Genomic DNA, 26,611 nt, shown 5'->3' with positions numbered 1-26,611 from the left:
TAACTCATAAAATTAATAACCAATTTTTTTTTTTATAGTAACACTGTTTTTTCCGAACACACACCACATATGCGCAACCAGAATGTTTGCCAAAACAAGTATCTGTAACCATTTCATATTCCAATCACCCACTTCACATAAGGAAAAATTCGGGAAAAACATGCCGAAGCAACCCTACGCGTACTGTAACAAATTGAATGCGCATACGCATAGAGATCTGCGAACATTCGCTAGTAACATTAGTTCACTCGAGACCACCGCGCTGGAATGACGTGAGTTACTTTTCACATTTATTTACCGCGAATTATTTTTAAACATTATTGTACAAATAAAATACGTAGACTTAATAAATACATAATTATGTAAATTTATAATCATAGTGTCTTATCTCTATCAAGGTGAGAATAATTATGTATTTGTTTACATTATATGCTAGAAAAATATTTACATAAAACGAATATATAGGAAAAATACGTTATCTAAAATAATGTAAATAATGAACATTTTTCAAGCAAAACATGAGCTAAGAGTGATATCAGTACTTGAAACGAAGTTTAACCATAACATAACATCACGCCTGAATCCCTTTAGGGGTAAGCAGAGGTGAATTAGTGTGTGCAGTTTGTTAAGTGAGATGATAGAGGTGAGGTTTGTCACATTAGGGCCAAATTCCAAAATATACAATGTTAAGAAAAACTAACTTTTTTATAGAAAAGGGATTAATAGTTTTACCTTATTGAATTCATATAATGTCCGACTACGTTTTTGGTGAAGTGTGATTATGTGTTTTTCATTTTTAACCGACTTAAAATAAAGGAGGAGGTTATCAATTCGAAGTGATTTTTTTTTTATTTTTATTTATTAATTAGATTTAAATACAATGAGTACAAAGGCGGACTTAATGCCTTTAATTTTTACTCTTATATCTGACCCGAATAGTGAACTGAGTACTTCTAACTGTTACAAAGTATTTTTTGCTTAACTTTAACAATTCTCTTTGCAAATATAACCTCGACATACCTACCAAAATTAGTCAAGTAAATAGAATTACTTATTAAGTCACGTCCTTGTTCGAGGAACTAATATATTTCATTTTGTTATCTAACGACTTGAAAATAGGTTCGAACTACTGCAACAATTTAAATTAGTGGGTCAGTAATATAAGTAATTTTGTGTAGTTTTCAGTACATGTATTTATGTTAGCAATAAATATTTAACTATTCTAATAAATCTATTCCATAATGTACATATTTTTATGCAGTTTTCAGTACATGTTTTTATGGTAGCAATAATTATCTATACTAATAAATTGAAGCATTTTTGAACGCCATAACTCCAAAGCTATTGAACCGATTTTAAAAATTCTTTCACTAATAGCGAGTTACATTATGTCTGTATGCTATAGGCTAATTTTTATCCTTAGTTATAACATCCGGCAAACCACTTCGGTATACTGACGTGTGGCGGGCCATTATGTTCTGAAAATGTTTGCCGGTTATACTACATGGGTGTTAAAAGGAGTGGGGTCCAATAGAATGTCGACTGACGAGAGATGATTACCCCTCGACAGTCGACACAATTATGCCGGCCTGTTGAAACCGAATATACACAGGCTGATCCCGAAACGTGACACACGTGGGCCACTATAGCGGGTTTTAACACCTTGTGAACTGTGGTCGCCGGGCGGACATACAGGGTCCTTTTTACATCGCATTACTAAATGAAACCACATAATTATCTACTTGGAAATAAAACTTTACAATAAGTTACTTGAGCCGTAGATGTAAAATAAAAAAGTGTAAGTTTCGAACATAATAAATATTTATAACAAATAATTTTAATTTTACACGCTCTAAAGCCACTATTGCTACTCTAAGAGACACACAGTTGTCTCTACAACTTCGCTGCAGCAACGACATCATACTTTCAGTCAAAAATACACTAACGCACACGCTATATTCGTATTAGGCTACAAAATGATCAAAAAATCAAAAAACTAATCCCAGGATTTTTCGTTAAAATATTCGTTATTACTGGAAGATTTTTGGCACAATGTTAGCAAAGGTGCAGACGAGTATGTGGTTTCATGTAGTAACAAAATGTCAAAATGACCCTGTAAAATATATCCTACGTCTATCAATAAGCTATTACTAAGCATAGTCCTGCTTGAAATATAGAAACTGTTAACCATCAGCGAATAATGTCGATCCACTCAATTACATCTTCACGGTTCGCAAACGCGCTAATATTGTTTTTGTACAGATATTTCTACCAGTTATCGGTTGTAATCATTTTATGAATTATTTTTATTATTTGTAGCTGTATTTAGTGAAGCGAATATAGCTTCTTGACTTGAACGACTGCCGATATATAACAATGAGATATAAAAATTATTTTACGAAACGTTTAACTAATATTTTATATAGTAAATTGACACGCGTTATTGTTTATCCGAATCAATATCTGTATCTATCTATGACGAGGTAGAGATATATTCTTGAAATAATTTAGAGTTTCTAAATTATTTGACTATATTTATAATTAAATATCTGTCATGATAGGAACAGAAGTGAAGTAAAATGAAAATGTTGTTTTCGGCTCTTCTGTAAAGTCGTCGTAATCTTAACGACATTTGAATTTTCTACAGTTAATATAGTTATTTACAAATATATTGAATACCTTCAAACGAACGAGGAAACTATTTTGAGGATAATAAATAAAAATCCCTGTTATTGTGACGTGACGTGAGTAATGACAAAATTTAATTCGTCATCTAAAATTCCTAAAATTAAATGTTTTTATACAATTGCATGTGAAAAGACGTGATGGTAAACACGCCTACAAAACTGTAGAGACGTAAGCTATTATTTGGTGTGCTGCGTGACATTGGGTTGTATTTGTCACTTTAACACGTCAGCTTACAAGGTCATGTTATTGGTATGGGGAATTTCATAAAGTTTTTAATCCAAAGTAAGTCTTAAATCGGACGAGTGACTTGCTTGCTCCGTAATCTACAAATATTATAAACGAAACTCCCTAAAAGCTGTCTGTTTGTGATAAATTTTCTCAAAATCTATTGAACGGATTTTTGTAAGGTTTTTACTAAAAGATCGTGTAATTCTTGAGGCAGGTTTAGGTTATTAGTACATTACAGTTTTATTTAAATTGATTGAAATATAATTACTGTTGAAGAGGTCGCGTGGTTTTGTTGTGTTTGGAAAACTTTGTGACAATTGATTTGCACAGGGGTGAAGCTACGGGCATAGCTAGTAGTTATATAAAATTATACTGAACTTATAATTATATCATTTCAGATTATTACGCCTGCCTGTATGAGTGAGGGAATCTGCAAATCTATAAGTTATTTAATATCACAATTTATTTGGTATTTCTTATAGATCTCAAAGGTAAGGTAAATGGTACGATTTTATTACTTTAAAACAATAGGACTGTTTTTAAATTACACTGCGTTGAATACAATATTATAATCAACGAACAGCATTCTTAAGTTAATTTTTAAAAATAAATATTTATTTTTTCTTGCGTTTTATTTCGCTTCAACGACTTATTTAACCACATGGGTTTTAAAATAAGACCATGATTGAAGTTTACTAAGAACACGCTAACAAGTCACCTTCCTACTATATTTTTTCCTTCAGAACTGTACACTACAGTTGTGTTATTAAAAGGCAATTGAATAGGTAACTACAAGTCTTAAATACATTACGAAACAAGTATTATGTGTGTATAAACTATATACATATCGGATAAAAATATTCGTATTTAAACATTTTCAGACGTACAAAAAGGTCAAACTTAAAAGATTTGATGGTGCTTACATTTTTTAAAACCCGATTTATTTTAATATTGTGATTGTTTCTAGAGAATATTTATTTTTAGGTCCCGTGAAATTGCCTTAAGATTTTTTGTCTTTCATATTTTTTTCATACTACGCTGCGTGACGTCCCTATACAACTTATTTTTTTACAATTCTTGCTAATCTTTACGTTAAAACTCTATAGCATCTATTGCAATAACAATATTCGTGATTATGTATTGCAATAAAAGCTTTTAATACACAATGTGTTGTTACATTTGTAACAATAGGTAATTTATGTACAACAGATAAACGTCACAAGATTGTAGAGGTATTATTGTATTGTGTAAAATTTTATGTAAACATGGACTCTATGTAAATAGAGGTAAGCTTTATTTTGCTTTGGATGCCTTATGTGGTACAAGTGATGGGAGAGAAGAGGTTTTGAAATGAATTACTATATTGGATACGTAAAATGTTATACATTAATTAGATCTCAATTCAAACAATATTTTGTATACATATTTTGTCAGAAAAGAGCAAACAAGTTTGCAAATGTAAAAACGTTTGAACCGAGACTGATGCTTTGATATTATTTTTCTCAGAAGTATCTAGAACTAAGGCCAAAGGATTACTGAGCCTCAAGCCGATCGTCCACCGCCAACTAAACTTAGTTTTCCTTAGCTCGCATATATAAGCCAGTCTTTATACACGTGGCATAGTTTGCGGTGGACGGACATGTATGAAAAATTGGCTCAACTATGCGAGCTAAGCTAAATTTAATTTTAGTTGTTTAGTGGATGATGGCTTCATGCTTGCAATGCTACCTATCGACTCCAACTTACAGGAGTCACAGTGACGGGTGAAGGCGGAATATTTTCTTAAAGTCTGTTGGCAACTATACATTTTTACTATTCTTTTACGACTCTTACTGTGTGGAGACCTTGTATAGATTCGTTGAGGGTAAAATGAACCTTCAGTCTATACCTTAGCCCGCATATTACAATGCAGGGATGCGCGGAGACCTCGCGTTCACAGGTAATTAACGTATTGTTAGACGAGGTTGCTGTTAACTCTCGCGTAACTGGTTAAAACTGAATGCAGATCGGGTACCACATCCGTTCATAGTATATAGCACCGTATAGCACTATTTTTTTTTAATTTGACAATACGTTTGTTAGCCTGGCAAGGGCTGGCTTATACAAACATACCAGACTTTTTAGAGAGTGCTTTAGGCGCTCGCAACCCTTGCATAGAAGGGGGGGGGGGGGGATTACGTATAAAATAGCGGAACCTCGCGTCCCCCGTTAACCCTATGCGAGACACAAATAACATCTGTTGATTATTGTAAAGCCTAATTGGAAACATTAGAAAAAAGCCCTTGTATATAGCATTGCAATGTAGACTGGACTGTACTGGACGGAAGAAGCATGTCAATTAGTTGTATAGGTCTTCGGGGATAGAAGGTATGAGTAAGTGTGTGTCTTTTCCCTTATTATCGTATGCAACGAAATAGTTTTTGCGAATTACCATTACGATTTATTGTCCAATGTTTTATTGTTTGCCTAATACATTAATTTTATTTATTATTTGATAGATCGAATGTATGTGAACAAAAAACAGAATCGCATATAGTAAAATATACATTAATATTAATAACAACGCTTGAAAGGCAGTTATATCTAAGCGACAAATGTGTCGAAAATGTTATGTCCGCATTTGGAATTACCAGACTTACTACATTGCTCGGTCATTCATTTTGTTTTGTATGTCTAGGATATTTTTATATTACTAGACTTGAAGTTTATAAAGTAAATAGTTTAATTGTTATGAATTTTCTTATTAAAATCAAAAATTTAAATAGATTTACTTAAAGGTTTACTGATTGTCGCTTAGATATGATAGCCTTTTAGGCTTCCACATAATAAATGCGTTGTTTTGTTTGTTACGGCCTCAAAGCTACACTACTGAACCGACTTTGAGAAATTAAAAGATATTTGTGATCGTTTCTAGAATGTTAAGATGTTGTATTTTACAGAACCGTCGTAGCCTATGTGACACAGCATTAAGTTGTGAAACGATTTATAGTGGATTCTATTCCTTCCAGAGCTAACTGTACGAGTATTCTTTTGTTTATAACTGCTATAATCAAGCAATCTCCAAAGTACTACACAGCATTCCATTGATATTTAGGATGTCGTAGAATAAATAATTTCCTTCAAACACGGACATTACTTGTACGTATAACACCGCGTAGCCATCAAATATATGACATTACAAAATGAACCTTATTCTGATGATTTACATAAGAGTTATAATTCATTACATTTCAGTGTTTGTACATATTTGCGCCATTTGTACAAAGCAATATCGCCTTTATTGACATTATTTACAACGTTAATATTAGATTGGCGACAATACGTGGAGCATATAATGCAAAAGTATATGAAGTAAAAGCAAATATTGTGCAAATTGTATTTACTTGATGCTAAAGATAAAATGTTCTTTATAACCATGAGGGATTAATAGGCTAATAAATAGCTTACGACACAAATATAACACAGGTAATACACAATTGCCTACAACACGACATTGCTCTAGACACTAGTTTTCGCTTCGGAATACGTAAGGTCTAGATTCGATTACCGAGACAATGTGATTGAAAACGTTATTCAGTGAGCTCACTTGCCAGTACGCGAAGTCGCGTGCTACTGGTCATATCTTACTAATATATATGAAGATGTTTGTATGTTTGTTAGAAGTAAACGCAGAAACTACTGAACGGATTTAGATGAAATTTAACAGACGGATAGACCATATCCTGGGTTAAAATTTAGACTTTTATTTCGGTAATTTACTGGCAACTATTTGAATTTATATTTAAATAAATAGTGCTGGCTTCGTACAGATGTCGCTGCTAACTAATTTAACTTATATCAAGGTTTTTCACGAGTGCGACGTCGCGAGGAACATGTAGTCGTTTATACTGCTCAAGCCTTCCATTACCGATCATAAATGAGATGAGTTTACAAGCCAATATGTTGTTACTATGTTCATTTTATTATGGTTTTAACTTCCGACTATGTAGGTAATTATACTGGGATATTATAAATAGTAATTACGAACTCTACATGTATATTTATAATATAGTTTACTATTACAAGTCCAGTCTTAACTTACGATGAAAAACATTATATAAAAATTTCATGTTGGTAAATATTAGAAGATATTCATGATTCCCCCTTTATTTATCTTTCGGGATTATTGTTTTTTTTTTATTGAAATACATAATTCAATTGTTGCAAAGAAAAAACAGGGAATCAAGGAATGAGCCATAAGGTAGATAAGGATGATCAAGCTAAGTCTTGCATTTGAGTCTAGTTATAAAAGTCCTCAGAGCTTTTTATTTAAAAAGCCATATACACTCATTACCCAGGGAGGAAAAACTCATCACTTTGCCCTACCCGATTTGCCAACTCGAGACCTCAGAAGTACCGCACACAAAACAACCACGCCACTGAAGCACTAGGCAGTCAATAATGAAGTTATTTCCTTAAGAAATGCTCAGGCATTCAGTTGGGAAACCCGGTTGCCTTAAAACCTGACGAGAAGGCTAATTTCCTAAGCGAAAGTGCACAATTACGTCAGATCGGATATTTGCATCATGATCCTTGTTTACCTCAGTTATATTTATAATTAATTTTACGTAATTACTGATTATACACGCACGCCTTTATGACGGGGTAGACAGAGACGCAACTGATACACTCACTTTTTCGTACGCATTCCGTCCCATGAAAGTGCGAGCCTATCGCCATTTTGGGGACGAATTCCAGACTAAAACATAACAACGCCAGCGCTATAAATTTAAAAATCAGATAAAATAGTTATTTCCCATGGGAGCAAATTACTGGGATATTAAATAGCCTATGTGTTAATCCAGGACACGGTCAATCCATGTGACAAATTCTATCCAAATCTCTTCAGCTGTTTTTGAATTTCCTTTTCACAAACATCCAAATATTTGCAAGAAGAAATATTCTGAAATTAATTTTGTATTTAATAATTATATCGGTTGAAAGGCTAATTGTATTAAGCGAAATATTTTTTCAAAAAAATTAACTAGATTAAAAAAACATAGAAAAAAGTGCTTATTTTAAATATGTATGACATATCGCATATTATTCGAATTTGGATAAATTAGCATTATACAAGCGACAAGATCGTCTCATGATTCGGCAAAGTTAAAAAATAATCAGTGATAATCCATCGGAAAATAGAACAATAGAGATGAATTCTAGAACAATGATAATCTAGCAGAAAGGAACAGATGTATTCCATGTAGTGGGATAGTAGAGGTGATATACTTGCGTAATAAATGCCATGCACAATGTCATGGCCGGGAGGACGCACAAATCATGGTTTATTGCAGGAAGAGTATTATTAGAAGCGAGTTTATTCTCAGCATGCACGCGTACGAGAGGTTACTACCTCTGGGACTTGAACGGAAGCATATTTATTACAATTAATATGGTAATACTACTACTGGACATAATAAGACTTAACATCTCATGTCTCAGGATGGCGAGCGCAGTGGAATACCAAACAATACTTTGCAATTTAAGGTGTTGGATAGTGTATCTTCTGTTTATGGGCGGTCGTATCGCTTACCATTAGGCGAATAGCAAGCTCGTCTCGTCATTCAAAGGAATAAAAAAAATACTGTAGGGTGTAAAACATGGATATCACCCGAAACATGTACTACATGATAAGAATCTCAACATAAAGCCTTGTTTCGACATGTTGTATTCTTGGGTCACTAATGTATACTTTTAATAAGTCATGCTATGATAGACTACGGAACTTTTGTGTTAATAAAGAGATGTGATGGCTCTTGTTGGTTGGTTTGTCTTTTAATATTCATGAGGTGGACCTCACCAGAGTAACACTGGAGTGTTACTATGCTGTATCAGGATAAAAAACTATATGGTAAGTTGATTGCAGGTCTGAGGTGTCTGAGGAACTGTATGCAAAGTTAATGAGAAAAATATGATAATAATTAATGACTATTAAAATTTTTTTTTTTTTATTTATTTTGTCATGTTACCATGAATAAAACTTGATCTGTGGAAAGTAGAGCGTACAGAAATAGATTTTAATTCGCTGGTGTGGGCGGTGCATCCTCCGAGGTCTTGACTCATGCGATCACTTTACATTACTCATGTAGATTCCCTAATGGATAAGAATATTCGATTGTCACTGGGCCATATATTTTCTTGGCTGTATCGTATCTAAAAGACGGCTTCTCTTCAAGTCTTTATAATAATGTTGCTCTTATTAGGTACATGATCTGATTTGGGAATGTGATTCAGAAGTCATTAAAACCGATTTTTAACCATGTCTACGATAATTGACCTAGGAACAGAACGTAGTAATAAATCAACTAAGAATTTATCCTTAAATAAACTGAGGTTCAACATAGAAGTAGAAATGTTGGTTAAGAAAACGGAGGCAACATTACTATTTGCGCCATTCGTAGAATTCAAACGTTAGAAAGTAAAATGCTATGAGAAATCATACGGTACTATAGTGTACTGATATGCTCAATATATTGGTTTAGTGGATGTACGTAGAAAGAACAGATGGTCTTTAATTCCAAGGAACTATTTCCAGTTATTTTTTACACCCCGCAATTTGGTCTGACCGACACAAACTGCATATTCGGTTCAATAATTGGCCGTTCTTGTTCAGATTTAAAAATTGCTTTTATAAGCCTTAATAAGAAATCTAAACAAAGTCTTATTAAATCTCAATTGAATTGGTGTAAGGATGATTATGTTTTGTTCAAATTCCCACGAGACGAACTCGATTGTACATAAATAGAACCGCTTAAAAGGTAATGTCTAAGTCATAAATGCACCGAAAGTTAGTTATATATTTGAATTCGTCAGATTTCTCTGCGTTGTTTGATCTAGGTTTTATAGCCCTAGGACAATTTTAATATCATAACACATTTTTTTGTAACATAAATAGTTTAATTATCATGAAATTTCTAATTAAAATCATAATTTTAAATCGTTGTACTCAGAAGTTAACTGTTTGTCGCTTAGATATAATTGCCTTCCAAACGTTAAGCAACACAACCAAGAATACACTATATTGCACTGGATTGTACACAACAAATGACAACTTCTTAATATGATACTTGTTTTGGAAGTAAATAATACTCCAGTAAACAAGCCACTGATATCCCGCTTTAGCTATCAGGCGGATAGCGCAACACAATGAATATTATCCGGATTCGTCCGCCGCAACCGACAGGAAACGCAAGTAGGAAGTCTACAAGATCTGATGCTATTAATCTAGGCTGGCTAAGTGCTGCAAATTGCACGCTTGAGCGTTCCGCGCGTATCTAGAAAAACCTTCATGGAAATTTGAATAAATGCATGTTTTGTTATAAGAATTTTTCGCCTGTTCAACCCGCTATTTAAGTAAGTAAAAATAAAGAAAGCTTATAAAATTTATCTAAAAAATGGCGAATACTGGATCTAAACGCATGAAGTATTGTACGCGAATGATTATTGTCTATGATTGAATAAATTGTTTATTGTATTAATTGGGTTTTATTAAATATGTTTATGGTAATGTGTAAGGACCAGAAGGCCCTATTTTAATAATTATTGTTTTATGTAAGTTAATGTCCGTACTGAGACAAATGTTTGTTGAGGATAGTTGTTTCAAGTATGGGTTGTCACAAGTTCGCAAGTAATACCAATCGCCTAAAAGACTTCATGGATAAATAACTAAAAAAATGGATAAAATTTTGTCCAGAGCAAGCTTATGCCCTGAGAAAGGATAAACACAATTTTTTTTATTCGATACGCCAAATTCTAAACGTGTGAAGTAACTGGCGACCCCTAGTGTAAAATGTACGGAACCATGTAACATATTCTCACTCGACATATAACTATAGTAGTGTCTTGCCGTATAACGATGTAATCAACTAGCTAGAAGACATAATTGAATTACGCACGCGTGAGCGATACGACAGCGCTCTGAGCTCTGGGGTTCAATTCCCAGGTTCGGCAAAGTGATATAGGGTTTTTACTCAGTCCGGAGTGCGGAATTGGTGACTTATATGGCGACAGGCTTGCCCGCTATCACATCATGGGACGGAATACACTCGGCGGATAATGGGTGAACCAGTTGCGCCTCTGCCCACCCTGATAAATGGTGTGTGTTAATTTTAAAAAATCTCGCATTGTACATAATATTTTTTTTTGACGACAAAAACTATTCCAGCATCGTTTATATCATGACGTGCCATTTGTAATACATTTATTCCCTACCTTTATTCGGCTATTACAATCTAAAAATAACGGTTAAGATATTGTCATCATTTCTAACCCATAAATAAAACACAAGTGGCCCATTGTACGGTGCAATCAACTTAATTCACTATTCCCATTATGGGACAGTCATTTATCAATTTGTATGAAAGGTTATTGTGGCCATACAAAGATTTCTAACTATTAGATTAATAGCTCTAAAGAAATGAGTTGTCTAGTAGGTGTATATTTTTGTATGAACATTGCCCCTTGTATGAGTGTATATAAAAACATAGCGCCCCGCTCTGGCTTCGCAAGGGTATAACATAACAAAATAACAGTATTTCTCCACTATTTAATGGATGTTATTATACATAAAACCTTCCTCTTGAATCACTCTATCTATTAAAAAAAAACCGCATCAAAATCCGTTGCGTAGTTTTAAAGATTTAAGCATACAAAGGGACATAGGGACAGAGTAAGCGACTTTGTTTTATACTATGTAGTGATGAGAAGACTTTTAGGTTATAAGTGTTGTCTAATACGATTCAATAGCGAATATATTATTATTATTTGAATGGCTAGCATTCGCAGTCTTAACATTGTATAGTTATTACGTACTTGATCTTAAAGAGCCAATTAAAGCTAAAAAAAATTGGTGTGAAAATTATTCCACTTTATAGTTTTTTTTTTATGTGCATTTGCGGTTTAACATTTTTTTTTTCACATTTATTAATTTATAAACGATGGAATAACGATTAACGCCTTTTAGTTATAAATTGGTCAGGTAAACTGAGATAATTTATTTTATTAAGCACATTTTATACTTTTAGAAAGAAAACACTTACTATATTTTTCATTAGAACCAGCAGACCGCGTGATAAGCGTGTTGAGAAATTGTCCAATTTTTTTTATTTATGAAAATAGGTAAATATTAAAAATTTATAGGAAAATATATAAGTTTAAACAGTCTGCAAATTATATTGAAAAATTATCTACAACTATACAAAATATACAAATCATAAAATATATTAAATTTACCTATATATAAACTTCCTTTCAAAATACTGATCAATTTGTGTTTTATCACTCTTTTTTAACTTTCATAAATACTGCAATAATACAAAGCAAACATAAAACAAAATGGCCGATGGAATGAACTAAAAACAGTCAATGCTTTTTTATATTTATAATATAATAAAAAAAAAAATACAAAAAATGTCTACTCAATAAGTAAGCATTATTGTAGTTTTTTTTAATATGTATTTTAGTTCATGCATCGGCCTACTAGAGGCAATATTTTTCATATTAGAAAAAACGTAGGAAAAATGTAATACATACATATGATACAACATGAAAAAATCTATGTAAATTAATATGAAAATATTAGCCTCAAGAAACAAGTCTAATAACTACTACAAACCATGCAATAAGTAAACGTCAAGCAACATTTTACTATTTGCAATATATATATATATAAATGTAACTTGGTATTTCAATAAAAAAAAATTATGAAAATATAATTTTTTATTTTCTTTATAGCTGATTAATTAAACGAGTAACAGTGGCTCGAAAAAAAAACATTTCTCAGTTTTAAAGCATATGTAAACCAAGTCACATTCTACCTTTTTTTCAAATTAATTAAAAATCTATGTAAATTATTATATGTTTTTGTACTCGTATCCAGAAATAATGGAATGGTCTTACTTTTATCGGGCCTCGGGTACATTACAGGATAGGAAAAATCCTTATTAAAATGATATCTGAAACAACACAAAAAATAGTTTTTAATAAAAGCAAACCCTATTTTTTATTTTACGTTACTTTACCCATAGCAGGGAATTGTAATAAGGTATCTTTGTGTTTTTTAATTCAGACCATTTTGTTTAATCAATTATGGTTTCATGATTTCTATCAATAAAATTCTTCTTTTCATAGTATATATTTTAGTACATGGGATTTTCAGTGATGTTATAATATGCTTTATAAAATTTAACATTGGAACATCTTGGTAACCTCTGCGCTAAATATTCCAAATAGACCGGCATAAGAGTCGACTGGCGAAGAGAATCTTCACTCATCAGTCTACTATTATTTGTACTCTACTCCATGTACCATCAGGTGCAGAGGATCATTTACCGAGCCTACAAAAAAAGCCAAAGTCCAGCAGTGGACTGCATGATGCTAATGCTAATGTACATGTACCATCAGGTGTAGAGGATCATTTTGTCATGCCTACAAAAAAAGCCAAAGTCCAGCAGTGGACTTCATGGTGCTAATGCTAATGTACATGTACCATCAGATGCAGAGGATCATTTTGTCGAGTCTACAAAAAAAAGGCTATATCCAGCAGTAGACTTCATGAAGCTAATGATAATATACAAAAAAGAAAAAGAAACCTATCTCCTGCAGTGGCCTTGAGGATGTTAATCATGATATACAAAAGATAATATAAAATCCGATACGCACCTCACCCCAGCGTGCCCGCGGCGACGGAGGCCAGCACGGCGAGCAGCGCCGTGGCCACGCCGCCCGCGCCCACCGCCGCGCCCACCACCGCGCCCGACTCCGCCGCGCCGAACGCATCCGCTGCACACATCTCATCTGTGAAGAGCCACACGTCAGCGCGCGCGCGAGACGTGGGCTCCTAGGCACGGGCTTTGTGGCTTTGTGGCTTAACATCGCCTCAAACTACTACCATTTGCTTCACCATTTGTTAGTATGATATGTTAATGATGAAAAATCTGACATTAGTTCAAAAGTTTGTCATCCGGATTTCATATAGTTTTCCCCATTTTGTTAGTATTTCATTATCCAAAAGGAATTCAAATGATTTTTTTTTCTAATTTAGTCATGATATATTCTTAGTTTCAATTTCGGAGCAGTTATCGAATATGACGCTTAATTTGTAATGTAAAATTATATTTTACTATATAAATAAAATGTTGAATATAATTTTTGAATCAATAATTGATATTTTTTGCGTGAGATTTTGATCACAATTTACATCATTTTAAATTTTATTTGAATGTAGCGTGATTATAAAACCGTGAATAATTGTTAATGATAGATGCATGACCTAACGTAACCTTATTATTATGAGTTAGTACCTAATTACCTACTTCCAACATCTTTAAGATTGCAAACATGTTCGTATAAGCTATATAAACAGCAATAATATTACGAGATATTTAACAGTTTTTCTTTGAATAAATATCACGATCTACAAACAAAAAAGTAAAAAGCTAAGACCCAGTGTTACACCTTCTAGCCTCACGATGTTGTTTTTAAAAAAAATGATTATATTTTGTGACAGCACTGATTTATGTGGCTGTTAATACAGCTATAATTCACAGAAGACCATCTAAGAAGTGCGTTATAATACTAATTTCTACAGATATTATGCATTGCCATAATATTGATTTCTTTCGCGTGACACGTCAAAATGGCGTGTCGTAGTATTTAAAAATAATTGATTTTAAATAATATATTATTTTTTATTGTGTTAAAATATTATCAAGTCCGCTTAGTAGGAACAATATCCACATAGCTTATAAAACACATGTTTGCCAACCTCAAAAAAGTAATACAGGAAAAAATAAATATATATAAAATACTAAGCTGCAAAACCCGTTACCTGTTGCCCACGAGTCGCATGCATTACAAAATAAAAATATAATTACAATACTTATAAAAATAGGTGCAAAGAAAGTGCTTAAAGAAAAATCTATACAAAATAATACACTTTTATTAAGACCCCTAACAAAATACTTAGCGTAGAATTTAACAAACAATCCAGTTCGATATGTCCAGTTAAATCTCAAAAATATAGCAAAGACAGTCTCTATTCTGATTGGTTTATTTCTACGATCGATCCGGCGATATCGTTTAAGATAATCTATAAATTTGATAAATTTATTATATTACAGTTACCTATTAGAAAGAAAAATATAATAATTTAGTTGATACAGTATAAAAATTTGACCTAGAAGTATAATTCATTAGAAATATAATATAATAATTAAATAAAAATGGCATCAAGAACACTTCATACTTTACAATTTTATACACAATTATTTATATCAACTACAATCTACCACCAGTTTAAACAAAATATTTAAATACATATAAACATTGTACATATACAGAAAATAATGTGCATAAAACCCCTTATAAATTTAAAAGAAATATAACGTTGGTGCAATAATAAAAAAACACGCATCCATTGTAATTATCTGAAATATTACCCCAGTTTGTACAAATAAATATAAATTTCTAAAATCAATACTATACTATGACGTCACAACACACTGCACAAGCATGACTACAAATATGCAACGAAGAAAGAAACTTGACAAGCAAGACTATGAAATAGAAATAATGTTTAATACAGGCAGCATAGCGTTGAAAATAGTTTGATAACAGAATTTCAACCTCACTTTTTAAATAAACTAAATGTAAAAATACATAAGGTCGAGATTAAATTGTTTTCGATATAATTTTTATGTTCAAGTAATAACAAATACAGCACTTATGATTGAATCTCGACATATACATAATATACCTGTGCGAGTATAAAAATTAAATAAATATATAAAAATAACAGATATTCAAATAAATATATGTATAAAATAAATGATCAAGTCGTAATGTAACGAATAGTTAATTTTGTATAAACACGGAAATATATAATTTAAAAATAAATAAAATAAAAGCAACATAATGTTTTTATAGTGTAAAACACAGAAATGACACCACAAATTAAAAGTATAGTCTATCCGTTTAATATTTAGGGAAAATATTTTTTTTAGTTTCTTTATATGTTTCGAATATATGTTTTTTATTCTTTGTATTTTACACAATAATTATTCTGCCATGCTAAGCTCAAAAGCGGTATGTCAAAATCTTGATTTTTTATCTCGTCAGATATCTTAAAGAAATATCTATCCAGTGAACTTATCTAAATAACGGTATCTTGTTTAGAACCTGTTAAAAAGCCTTAAAACAGTTTCTCTATCTCAGTTCTACATAAATAACTATAAATCTATATTTATAAAAATGTTAATATCTCGAAATAAGGTTTCCCTGACATACCGTTCTTGCGCTTAGCACGGCAATATTGGTAAGTTAATAGGTAGACATAAAAACACAACATATAACACACCACATAATATTATATGAGGATGAACGTACCCAAGTTAACCACTTCCGCGATGAATGAACGAATGAGTGAAGGAAAACAAAAAAAACATTATTGACAAAGTACTCAAAATTAGTGAATTAATTTACCCATAACCACACGAAAATGTTTTCATTAGAAATCATATAGTTTGAATGTTTTTTAGAAAACAAAAAAGATATTTTTGATAACCAAAACAAATTAAATAGCAACAAGTTATGGAACAAAATATGGCTCGAAGGACCAAATATACTTAAGGTGTGATGCTAACATATGGAGAGTCGATACACAGGCTTTGGGACAGTGCAGATATTTTTATTATACCTGCCCTCATTTTATCAAGCTTGGGGTTAACGCAAAAAAACATTTTCTCTTTTTGCAGAAACTTGCAACAATCATACCCCATGACTCATATTTCTATGCACATAAGGTTAATTTTTCTCACACTTGTACTACACAGTACATACGTGTGCATGTAGAAAGTTTTGACTTGTATCTTTATTCTCTAAACCCCTTATTAATAAACGTTATTTATCGAAAAACGGAGCATTGCTGTGATAAGTCTGTTTCTCAGCTTTGTTTGTCTGACAGCAAATTAGATTCAAGTATCTCAATATTAGCCAATCACAACGGCCCTATGTCTACGCACTGCGAAGGCTGCCGTTAGCACTGAGAAACAGACTTGTTATCACAGCAATGCTCCGTCCTTAGATAAATAACGTCTATGAATAAGGGGGTAAGAATTTAAGGCTATTTTACCTAATCGACTTTCCAGTTAATATCTAGCCTTAGTAGAAATGTGAATAACCTGTTACTAAGTATGTGGTGGAAACACTTACCCCCATATTTGTTCAGAAACGCCATGATGACACCGTTGGACCACCCGAAGCCCGTTTGGACGACGTACTCGCCGCCGCCGCCGAGGCCGCCAAAGATTGTTGCGTCGTACTAGATAAATGTAAGTAGGTTGACGAAGGGCAGATCAATATAAATGGAGAAAGGTAAATTTTTCCCAAAGGTACTACATATAAGTACTAATGCATGAATGCGAGCTGCAAATCGTTTTAATGAAAATTATATTCTACATAGAAGCCAACAGGAATCGGGAACGACCCGAATATAATTTAGCTGGACCCGAGATTCGAACCCAGGACCTCAGAACGCTGCCGTACCGCGCATGCAGTACGCAACCGGGGCAGTCAGTAAGAGAGTGAGAAAGTGGACATTATTCCGGTAATAAATTTGGATACCAGTTGTTACACAAATACTTTACCTTCTCCAACATGGCGGTCTTATCCTTCCAAACTTCGAAGTTGGAGCGGACCCATTTGGTCGCCATTTCGTTGGCGAACCTCATCGCTTCAGGCACGCCGGTGTTGGCGAGCCCCATTATGACGATGTACTGCATGGGGGGCCACGCGTTCGGGTAGTCCCACTGCTCGCCAGTGTGCTCGTACGTGGAGGGGATGCCGCCTTCGTACACGTCCAGCTGTGGCGTTCATTATTATTTTAAAATATACAGTAGTATTAAACAGTATAGTTATAGAACTCTTTGAAGTATACCAACTAATTCGGAAGGTATTCTTCTGAAGTCAACCCTCCAGTGCAGATTAAATAAATTTACGATTATAAGTTTTTACAGTAAATGAATGGAGAGTGTATCATCGACATTTCGCCCCTTAAGTTAGGTTCTATACAACAATATACGAGCCTTTCAAAATTTGTACAATTAAGGTCCCAGCACAGAACATTTCCTGGCAGGAATATCCTTCATGACTATCTGACCCAACATTATACACAAAACCTCGTACATCATATTTGTCATTGTAGAATTCGGGCTCATACTAAGGCCCATTATGAACTGTTCTTGGTAAATGGAAATAGGCTCGTTTGATATTACATGAGACCTGACATAGCTGGTGAAATGTGATAAGACGTCTGGTTGGTGTAGCTACAGTTTTGCATTGCTTAGCAGGAGGAAGTAAAAAAAGGTAAAAAATTACGCCGAATTCAACGAAAAGCCTTCATCACGCGACACCTCTATAAGCGTAGGGTCTTTCTCGGCTGGGCAAAAACATTTCCCTACATCACGCAACGCCCCAGTATTCGCAGAGCATTTGCTAGGCATAAAACTCTAGGCAACACCATTTCTAGGATAGTCAACGTCCACCTTCACCCCACTCTAGCTAGGCAATCCATGAAAAACACAAGACTATGTAATAAAATCAATACCTTAACTTTATCCAAATAGTTAACGACTCGGTTAACGTAGTATTCCTTCCGTCCCATGTCGTAGCACTTGGTCCACAGAGGGGATAAATTGGAGGGATAGAAGTAGTCTCTCCTCCTGCCAGACTCCAGGCTGTAGTCCAACCAGGCGCCCACGTCTTCGTGCCACAGAACCTGGTAGAAAAGTACATTAAATACTATTAAACCACGTTTAATTTTTTGCATTATGGCTCCTTATCAGTGATTTCGCCAATGTTCTATAGTAATAGCAATTATTATAAACGGGTTATATATATCAAGTTGCTTTTATTTGGGGTCCTGCACAGATGATTGTTTTCCAGAATAAAAGTCCAGCTATATATTTTCTCCGTATAAAATATATAATTATGGTTAAGGGGAAGCAAATTATAATATAAAAAACGCGTTAAAATCCAAAATATAGTTTTATTTCAGTAGTATAATTTAGTACGTAGTAGTATTGTATAATAGTAGTTTAGTAGAATAGTTTGGTAGTATAGTAGTTTAGTAGAATAGTAGTTTAGTAGCCTAGTAGAATAGTAGTTTAGTAGAATAGTAGTATTACCTTGTCTATAGCTTCCATTAGCCTGGCGTGCACATCTCTATAATACGCCGCTTTTTCAGCGTTGTTTAGCCTAGCGTGGTACTCGCTCATTATCTGAGCGTTACCGCACATTATGGCGTTCAAATCCACTGGCACTATAGACCGGGTTTTTAGATTTGTCAAATTACCTGGAAAAGAAGATATTTTATTTCACACAAAATAGGTTACATTGGAATAAATATAAAACAAGTTGCTGTATATAAAGGCATTATAACATAATTACATACTTAACAAAACTTGTTAGTCAGAATTAATGTTAAGTATTTACGAGGTTACATAGTATTAAACAACTAAGTAATTATTACAGTTTTAAAAGGTACCAACTCACTGGATTCTTGCTATTGGGTTTTATCTGCTCAGTTTGAGCTCGAATTTTGAAATTTGTGACGGATATGGGAATAGGATAGCCCCCTACACGTGGCAAAAAGTGGGTGCCATAGTACCCCTACCTACCCTCTCGGAGATAAAGGAATATTAGTTTGTTTAGTTTTCTATCAAACAAAGACTAAAATAGCCTGGCATTAGATTCTACAGATTTAGATTGCTTACTGCTGTTACAGGGTATGAGAACAAGACAATTTCAATCTTATTTCAATAAACTTAAGCTCCATAATTGTTTACATCATTATGCAGTTAGTGTCAAGGGAATATCACCTATAATACTACTACAATAAGACATACCTTTATTAGTTCCGTTCAGTATGAACCATCTGGAGGAGAAGTCCCATCCAGACTCGGCAGCAGCTTTGAGCTCCGCGTATAGCTCTTCCTTCTTGTCTCGCGTATCAAAGTGCCTAGAAATTGTAAGTCTTTTATTAGGAAACAAAACTGAAATAGATTTAATGGTTATTAAAATCTTCAAGATTACGAAATCCCTTTACCAGTTGATATATATCAGTTTTAGTGAAATAGGACCCAGGTGTATCACAAAAATGAATTTTTTCCAATAATTACTTGATTAAAAACGTCTCTAGCAAACTCTTCTCAATGAGAATGTAGTATTTAGATGTTGTATGGAGTTGCATATTGGAAGGGAGGTCTCATACTGAGACGCTGAGAGCATCTTCGATTGCGCGAGTGCTTCTGGTCACCCCTCCCCATAGGAGACGAGCCGCACCAGGCGGCGACCAGGGTCAGCTGCGGACGATGACTTAGACAGTTCTGTCAGAGGAAGCCTGCAGCCGTCTCTATTGCACCGAAGAGGGCCACCGCGGAGTTTTAGTTGATTTGCCTTGCGTAGGTTAGTTGTATATGGTTAGGAACTCGGCCCGGCAGCCACCCAAAAGTCAACTTCAAATCTGAGCGGCTCACCAGGTCGTAAAATAAGGTGACCTCAAAATAACCGCCCAGTATCCCCCCACGAAGGCTGGGCTGTGGTAAGGTACTTTCTCCGCAAAAAAAAGGGAGTTGCATTTTACTGAATCCACTTACTTGGCACAATCAATATCTTCCTTGTAACTCTCTGGTCTAGGACCTTGTGACATGTCGTTGTACCGCGCTAAGGTGTATCTGAAAATATTAAAAAATATTTATCCCCATTGTTTTTTTTTTGGAGCTTCACTTCACCTTATGTTGAGCGAAGTGAAAAAAAGTGCCAACCGGCAAAAGACACAGGCATCCCCACACCACATCGCCGGGGTTGCATATGGAATATGTAAAATATAAAAAAAGAGCCTAAATGATCTTAGTTGATAGAACTTTGGTCGTAAAACTGAGCCAAATAGTTTCAGTAACAAGCTTGAGAAAGTGTGTTTCACTGTTTGCAAATCGGAATGTGGAATGGGAGGATATAAAATATTATTATTAAAATTTGAAACGAAAGGTTAAACCAGTTATTGCAAAAAATATTATTTATCATCTATTGAGGAGGTAGTAGAATTCCTTTAAATCTTCATACCCACCTCAATTGTAAGCTTTTTATATAGGTGCATGACAAAGTGACCCCGCTGCACCTGATGGTAAGTGGAGTGGAGTCCAATAGAATGTCCACTGACGACTGATTACCCCTCGACAGTCGATACAATTATGCCGGCCTGTTGAAACCGAATGTACACAGGCTGATCCCGGAACGCGGCACACTTACGCGGGCCACTATGGCGGGTTTAAACACCTTGTGTATGGCGGTCGCTATCCGGGCGGTTATAATATACATCCAACCACCAATCGGTGCTGCTGATGATGTTGTTTTAAAATAAATAATATCATAGATGAGCATTGCGCTCATCTCTCATCTCATCTCATCAGCCTACAACTGTCCACTGCTGAACATAGGCCTCCGCTAGAGTGCGCCACGTTGCTCGTTCCTCCGCTCTTCTCATAGAAATAGATATTGAAATACTCACTTGTGCCCATCATGTTCCACTTCCAGAGTGTGGTTCGTCATCCAGAAGTCGAACTCGCGGTCGAGGGTGTGGATGTGCTGGCGCAGGTAGCCCACGTCGTCGAAGTCCTCCATGATCAGCTGCATCATCGGGATCAGGAGCGGAGGCTGCGATCTGAAACAATAACCCTGAGTTGAATATCTTTGTTATTCTGAATGCCTGTTGTGTGAGACAGGTAATGCTGTTTCAAGCTTTTTTTACTGAGGATGATGGGACTTAAGGGATATCTTAGGGTAACGTTCACTATTTTTGGGGGTAAAAATCCACCGTTTTGTCTTTTGCTTTCCTTTAACTATTTTTTCACGACCGGCAGAATTATACCGTTTGGCGAGAAATAATAATCATTTGGATTTCGATGCAATATTTCTAGATATCACTTCAATTACCATCAGGCGCAGTTGGATCACGTTTTATTGCACGTGTTAAAAGAAAGATATTTCTAAAAGTCCCAATAATTCAACACATATAAATACAACAGTACGTAGGCATACAAAAATCAGGGTGAGCAGCTGCCTACCCCTGCTGAATATGGGGGGGAGAGGGCAGTTGCCTACCCCTGAATATACCTTCGTGCAGCTTGCTGTTTAGAAAAAAACTTAGATAATAATGAACATGCATACCTCATGGCGTAATAAACTCTGCCTCCATTAGGGATGAAGCCGAACCTATCAACGATGTCGAGGAAATTGGAGAGCATGCCGCGCGCCGTCGACCTCATCTCGGAGAGCAGCAGCCCCTTGATGATCCAGTAGGAGTCCCAGTAGTAGAACTCGCGGAACCGGCCGCCTTAAACATATAGTCACGCGTGAATATTGGAAAGGGAAATCTTGGACATCAGGTCTTGTTCCTTATAAAAATATGGATCATTTCCAGGTACAAAATTTGTATCAACGCCCTCTGGTTGTAGGTGTATCTAATAGTGTTTAGATCGTTAACATAGGTACTAAGTGTTCTTATTTTAAGGGTAGGTGAAAGAGTGAAATGTTCACATTTCCCAAACTATCTTAAGCTCATTTAATAGAAATCAAGCTTCTGATAGAGGTCCGTTTTCAGCAAGTGGATAGTATATATCAAAACATGGGCGTAATGGGCTCCTTTTGGATTATTTTCCAACAGGAGCCTGTGCCCGACATTAAAAAAAGGATCATTTCACGTGTTTGTACTTGCAGATATGGTAATGATAATATCAACCCAGCATGGGCCTTCTCTACTACTGAGAGGGATTAGGCCTTAGTCCACCACGCTGCCCTAGTGCAGATTGGTAGACTTCACACACCTTCGAAGTCACCATAAGAAACTTGATGATTTATAATTTAGATGGTTTTGAAAATTTTTAGTAGTTGTACGCTGATTCACCACTTGGTATGTTCTCAAACCCACTGTATTACTATCCTGGTATTACTTACCAGGTACAATAACAGGATTCTCCACGTATATGATGGAATAGAGGTCCTGGTTATGCTTGACCTCGTCCTTCATCTTCCTGCCGAGCTGTAGCCACAGTTTGTTCAGATCTGACGCCCACTGATGAAACAGTGGGTCCTTGATCCTCTGCAGAAACGCTGGAAAGGAACAATTATATTTTGACATATAATCAGCGATGGATCAAGGGTTTATTATTTTTTTTAATGGTGATATTACAGCTTATTTGCTTAATATACACTCCCAATACACCTCTCTATTACAAAACATTATCAGGCACATGAAGTCTACTGCTGAACATAGTGTAACCCTAAAAATTCCAGACAGACCTGTCAGACAACTTTGCAGGAACACGCAGGTTGCGGCCACTTTTATAAACATATTCAAAATTGATGTTCGTAATTCTGTTATTTGAACCTCGAGTTGCCCAATTATCCAAATCCACGGATTTATTTTTTTTTAAATATGGAAAATCCATTTTATCATATGTATAGATCAGGCAAGCGCGTTGATTGTCTTTTGAGTATAGAAAAGAATATAATTACCAGGATTATCTTTCCAGTCATCGGGTCTCCAGTCCTCAAACTCTGAACCTTCAGGATCAAAGTTCTGATCTACAAACTCCCTAATGTCAGCCTTCGTGGGTTGGGAACCAGTCCTGCAATATGAAAAATATTAGTATAAAGAAATATTGAAAAAGTATTTACTGATTCTATATTGTAGAGCGATAAAGGCAGATTGTAAAATAGATAAGAGATGAGACAAGGCACCTCTTTGAGAATAGGGCTGGTAGAAGGAGACGAGTTACGGTGGTAAGTCTCTCATATGTGAGAGTCCACCTGGGTAGGTACCACCGCAATGTCTATTTCTACCGCATAGCAGCAGTGTGTTACTTTTGTGTTCTGGTTTGAAGGGCATTGTAGTCGGTTTAACTACTGGACATAATAAGACTTAACATCACATGTCTCAGGATGGCGAGCGCAGTGGAATGCCAAACAATACTTTGTAATTCAAGGTTTTGGATGGTGTTTCTACTAATTATGGGCGGTCGTATCGCTTACCATCAGGCGAACGGCAAGCTCGTCTCGCCATTCGAAGCAATAAAAAAAGTAGATAAAAGGATAATATTATTACCTCCTCATCATCTCGTGGAAGTGTTCCATGGTGATGTTGGGAGACAACTTGATTTTCATGTCGACGAAGGTCTTGGAGTCGTTGTAAAGCCCCGCCATCTGCACCGTGTCCAACAAGGGGCCATGACAGTAGATCACACTGAAATACACAATTAAATACTAATGAAAAATATGGTATATTTTGGAACTTTGATAGAACCCTATAATATACTGAACTTGTTAATTTTTTTCGATTGCACTATTAGCTTTTTGCTTTTATTTAATAAAGAGTTTATTCATTTAAAGAACTTAGTGTATCTTTGAAACAATCGTAGGAATATAAGGTGTACTATTGTTGAAAAAATAATTTCGCTTTACAAGAAGTTTCATATAAAAAATCACACCTAACACGTGCGAGTGTAAATTGTAACGAATCGCAGCGTGTACGATTTATAACAATGCATATTGCACGGTCGAACACCCAAGGCCGGTGTTTGGATTAACCATTACATCGAGAGCCGACGCAAGTGACCATCCTGGACTGATCTATACATATTATAAAACTAAGTCCCCTTTTCTATTTGTCTGTATGTTATCGATTTTCTCAAAATCCACAGAACGAATTTTTATGAAATTTGTTATGCAGATAGTTTAACACCTTGGGAAGGTCTATCATTTATCCCGGGAAAATATATAGCCGGAAAACTACTTCATGCGGGTGAAGCCGCGAGCAAAATCAAATTTTTCTATAACACTTTAAATTCCTACGAATTTTCTTTATATTTGCAGAGTAAAGTAACTTTGATGGTGAGTGTAATACATTCCAAGGAAGTCATTACGTGTTTACTTTAGAGGGTGGATAGAATGCCAGCCTCTTACATAGTGTACAACGTCTGACTTCTCTTGCCTTTACTGCTAAACTGTCTGGGGCGTAACCACGAAGAATGGAGTTTCAATAATGAATTATTGGGTATCGGCCCGGGTGATAACCCGTTTCGTCGAGTTTATTACCATTTTTAGAGAGCGGCGATAGCCTAGTTGGGTGTGAAACGGACTGCGAAGACGAATGTCCGCAGGTTCAAATCCCAAGGGCACACACCGCTGATTTTCTATAATCATGTGTGTATTCTTTGTGAATTTATCGTTCGCTTTAACGGTGAAGGAAAACATCGTGAGGAAAACCTGCACATCTAAGAAGTTCTCTATAGGAATTTCGAAGGTAAGTGAAGTCTACCCATCCGCACTAGGCCAGCGTGGTGGACTAAGGCCTAATCCGTCTCAGTAGTAGAGGAGGCCCGTGCTCAGCAGTGGGCAAGTATATAATACAGGGCTGATATTATTATTATTATTATATTAGAGAGCGAAAAAAGATAATCTCTTTTGTATTCGGTGAAGACAGATCTGAATTAAATCTAAGCAAAATAATTATTTGTAAAGATTTTATTCATTTACATTTCCTTCCTGTAATATGGTATAGCAGTAAACACAGGAAAATGAATAGACAATCGTTTCGTAACGTCGTGTTGATAGCACAATAGAGTATCTTAACGTAATTGTGCGGATGTATTGACGCAATAAGTAATTAAATACTCATAAATATAACAAATACTTATAAATATAACTTACAAGTTATATTAGTTCAGGGCCTTTTTGCAGGACGAGCAGGTTTTTTGGAGACGAGTGCAGGGCTACGCAATGTGTTACAAGTGCGGGTGAGTTGCTGTTTATGAAGTTATCGTTTACAGCGGAGGTTCCAAACTATTTCCTCATAGACCCCTTTAAGCATTTTGCTGGTACCGGTGCCCTACATTTCAGTATTATCAAACGAAATAAATTTTCGTGGACCCCCGCTTACAAATTATCGTCCCTATTTTTTGGTCACGCTAAAGTAGATCCTGGTGAAGTCTCCCGTGGAGCCTATGGACCTGGACCACTTTGGGAATCAATGGTTTACATCTAGCGAGTTGTCCCTCGTTTTCTCGTTCTAGTGGATCAAGTATAAAACCTACTATAGTGGCACACGTAAGTATGTCGCTTTCCGGAGTCAGTACGTATATATCCAGTTCCTAACAGGCATTTGTTTCGACTGGCGAGGGAAATTTCACGTCAGTCGGTGATCTATTTGGATCCCACTTCGCTTACCATCAGGTACTGTGGCGTTACTTGGCCGTCCCAGTATGAAGAGTAATAGTTTTTATACCATGAATTACGAATTGACGTAGGTAAACAATGAGAAAACCATGCTTAGTTAAATAGTTACATCTATATACTAATACGTCAAGCAAAACGTAGTACCTGCTTTTAAGCACATTGGGCGCACGAAGAAGTGTGATTGGGCATAAATAAAATATAGAAAAAGAGTCAAGAATAACAACATTTATATATATAGTGACAGTTACAAATTTATTAAATTCGACGTATTACAACTACTAGTATTAATGAAATGATAGATTACTTCCTCCTTCAGGTACGATAATACTGAATGTGTTTTATAACATAAAACGGAAATAGTTCAAAGCAC

At 35.1% G+C, this 26,611-nt stretch overlaps 1 protein-coding gene and 1 long non-coding RNA gene across 6 annotated transcripts in view; one reads left to right on the top strand and one right to left on the bottom strand.

Annotated features, from left to right (window-relative positions):
• Nucleotides 1-26,611, bottom strand: part of LOC115441223 (trehalase) — a 90,926-nt gene that overhangs the window by 4,536 nt on the left and 59,779 nt on the right. For 3 of the 5 annotated variants that reach the window (XM_030165914.2, XM_030165913.2, XM_030165915.2), the window contains exons 3-14: nucleotides 24,113-24,250; nucleotides 23,524-23,636; nucleotides 22,963-23,118; nucleotides 22,177-22,342; nucleotides 21,518-21,670; nucleotides 20,607-20,684; nucleotides 19,857-19,969; nucleotides 19,137-19,303; nucleotides 18,557-18,727; nucleotides 17,598-17,813; nucleotides 17,164-17,272; nucleotides 13,620-13,749 (exon numbers count right to left, since the gene is read on the bottom strand). In XM_030165914.2, the coding sequence (XP_030021774.1) occupies nucleotides 13,620-13,749; nucleotides 17,164-17,272; nucleotides 17,598-17,813; nucleotides 18,557-18,727; nucleotides 19,137-19,303; nucleotides 19,857-19,969; nucleotides 20,607-20,684; nucleotides 21,518-21,670; nucleotides 22,177-22,342; nucleotides 22,963-23,118; nucleotides 23,524-23,636; nucleotides 24,113-24,250 (1,710 nt within the window). Of the gene's footprint in view, nucleotides 1-11,911; nucleotides 12,909-13,614; nucleotides 13,750-17,163; nucleotides 17,273-17,597; nucleotides 17,814-18,556; nucleotides 18,728-19,136; nucleotides 19,304-19,856; nucleotides 19,970-20,606; nucleotides 20,685-21,517; nucleotides 21,671-22,176; nucleotides 22,343-22,962; nucleotides 23,119-23,523; nucleotides 23,637-24,112; nucleotides 24,251-26,611 lie in introns of those variants that run through there. The other 2 variants (XM_037439588.1, XM_037439585.1) reach the window with 2 other exon arrangements.
• Nucleotides 405-10,428, top strand: LOC119189560. The gene is made up of 2 exons (XR_005112470.1): nucleotides 405-643; nucleotides 3,315-10,428. It is a non-coding gene; the product is annotated as an uncharacterized LOC119189560 (long non-coding RNA).

The sequence above is a fragment of the Manduca sexta genome, chromosome 3, assembly GCF_014839805.1.
Source record: "Manduca sexta isolate Smith_Timp_Sample1 chromosome 3, JHU_Msex_v1.0, whole genome shotgun sequence".
NCBI classification, from domain to species: domain Eukaryota; kingdom Metazoa; phylum Arthropoda; class Insecta; order Lepidoptera; family Sphingidae; genus Manduca; species Manduca sexta.
This window is presented reverse-complemented; position numbering and strand designations above follow the sequence as displayed.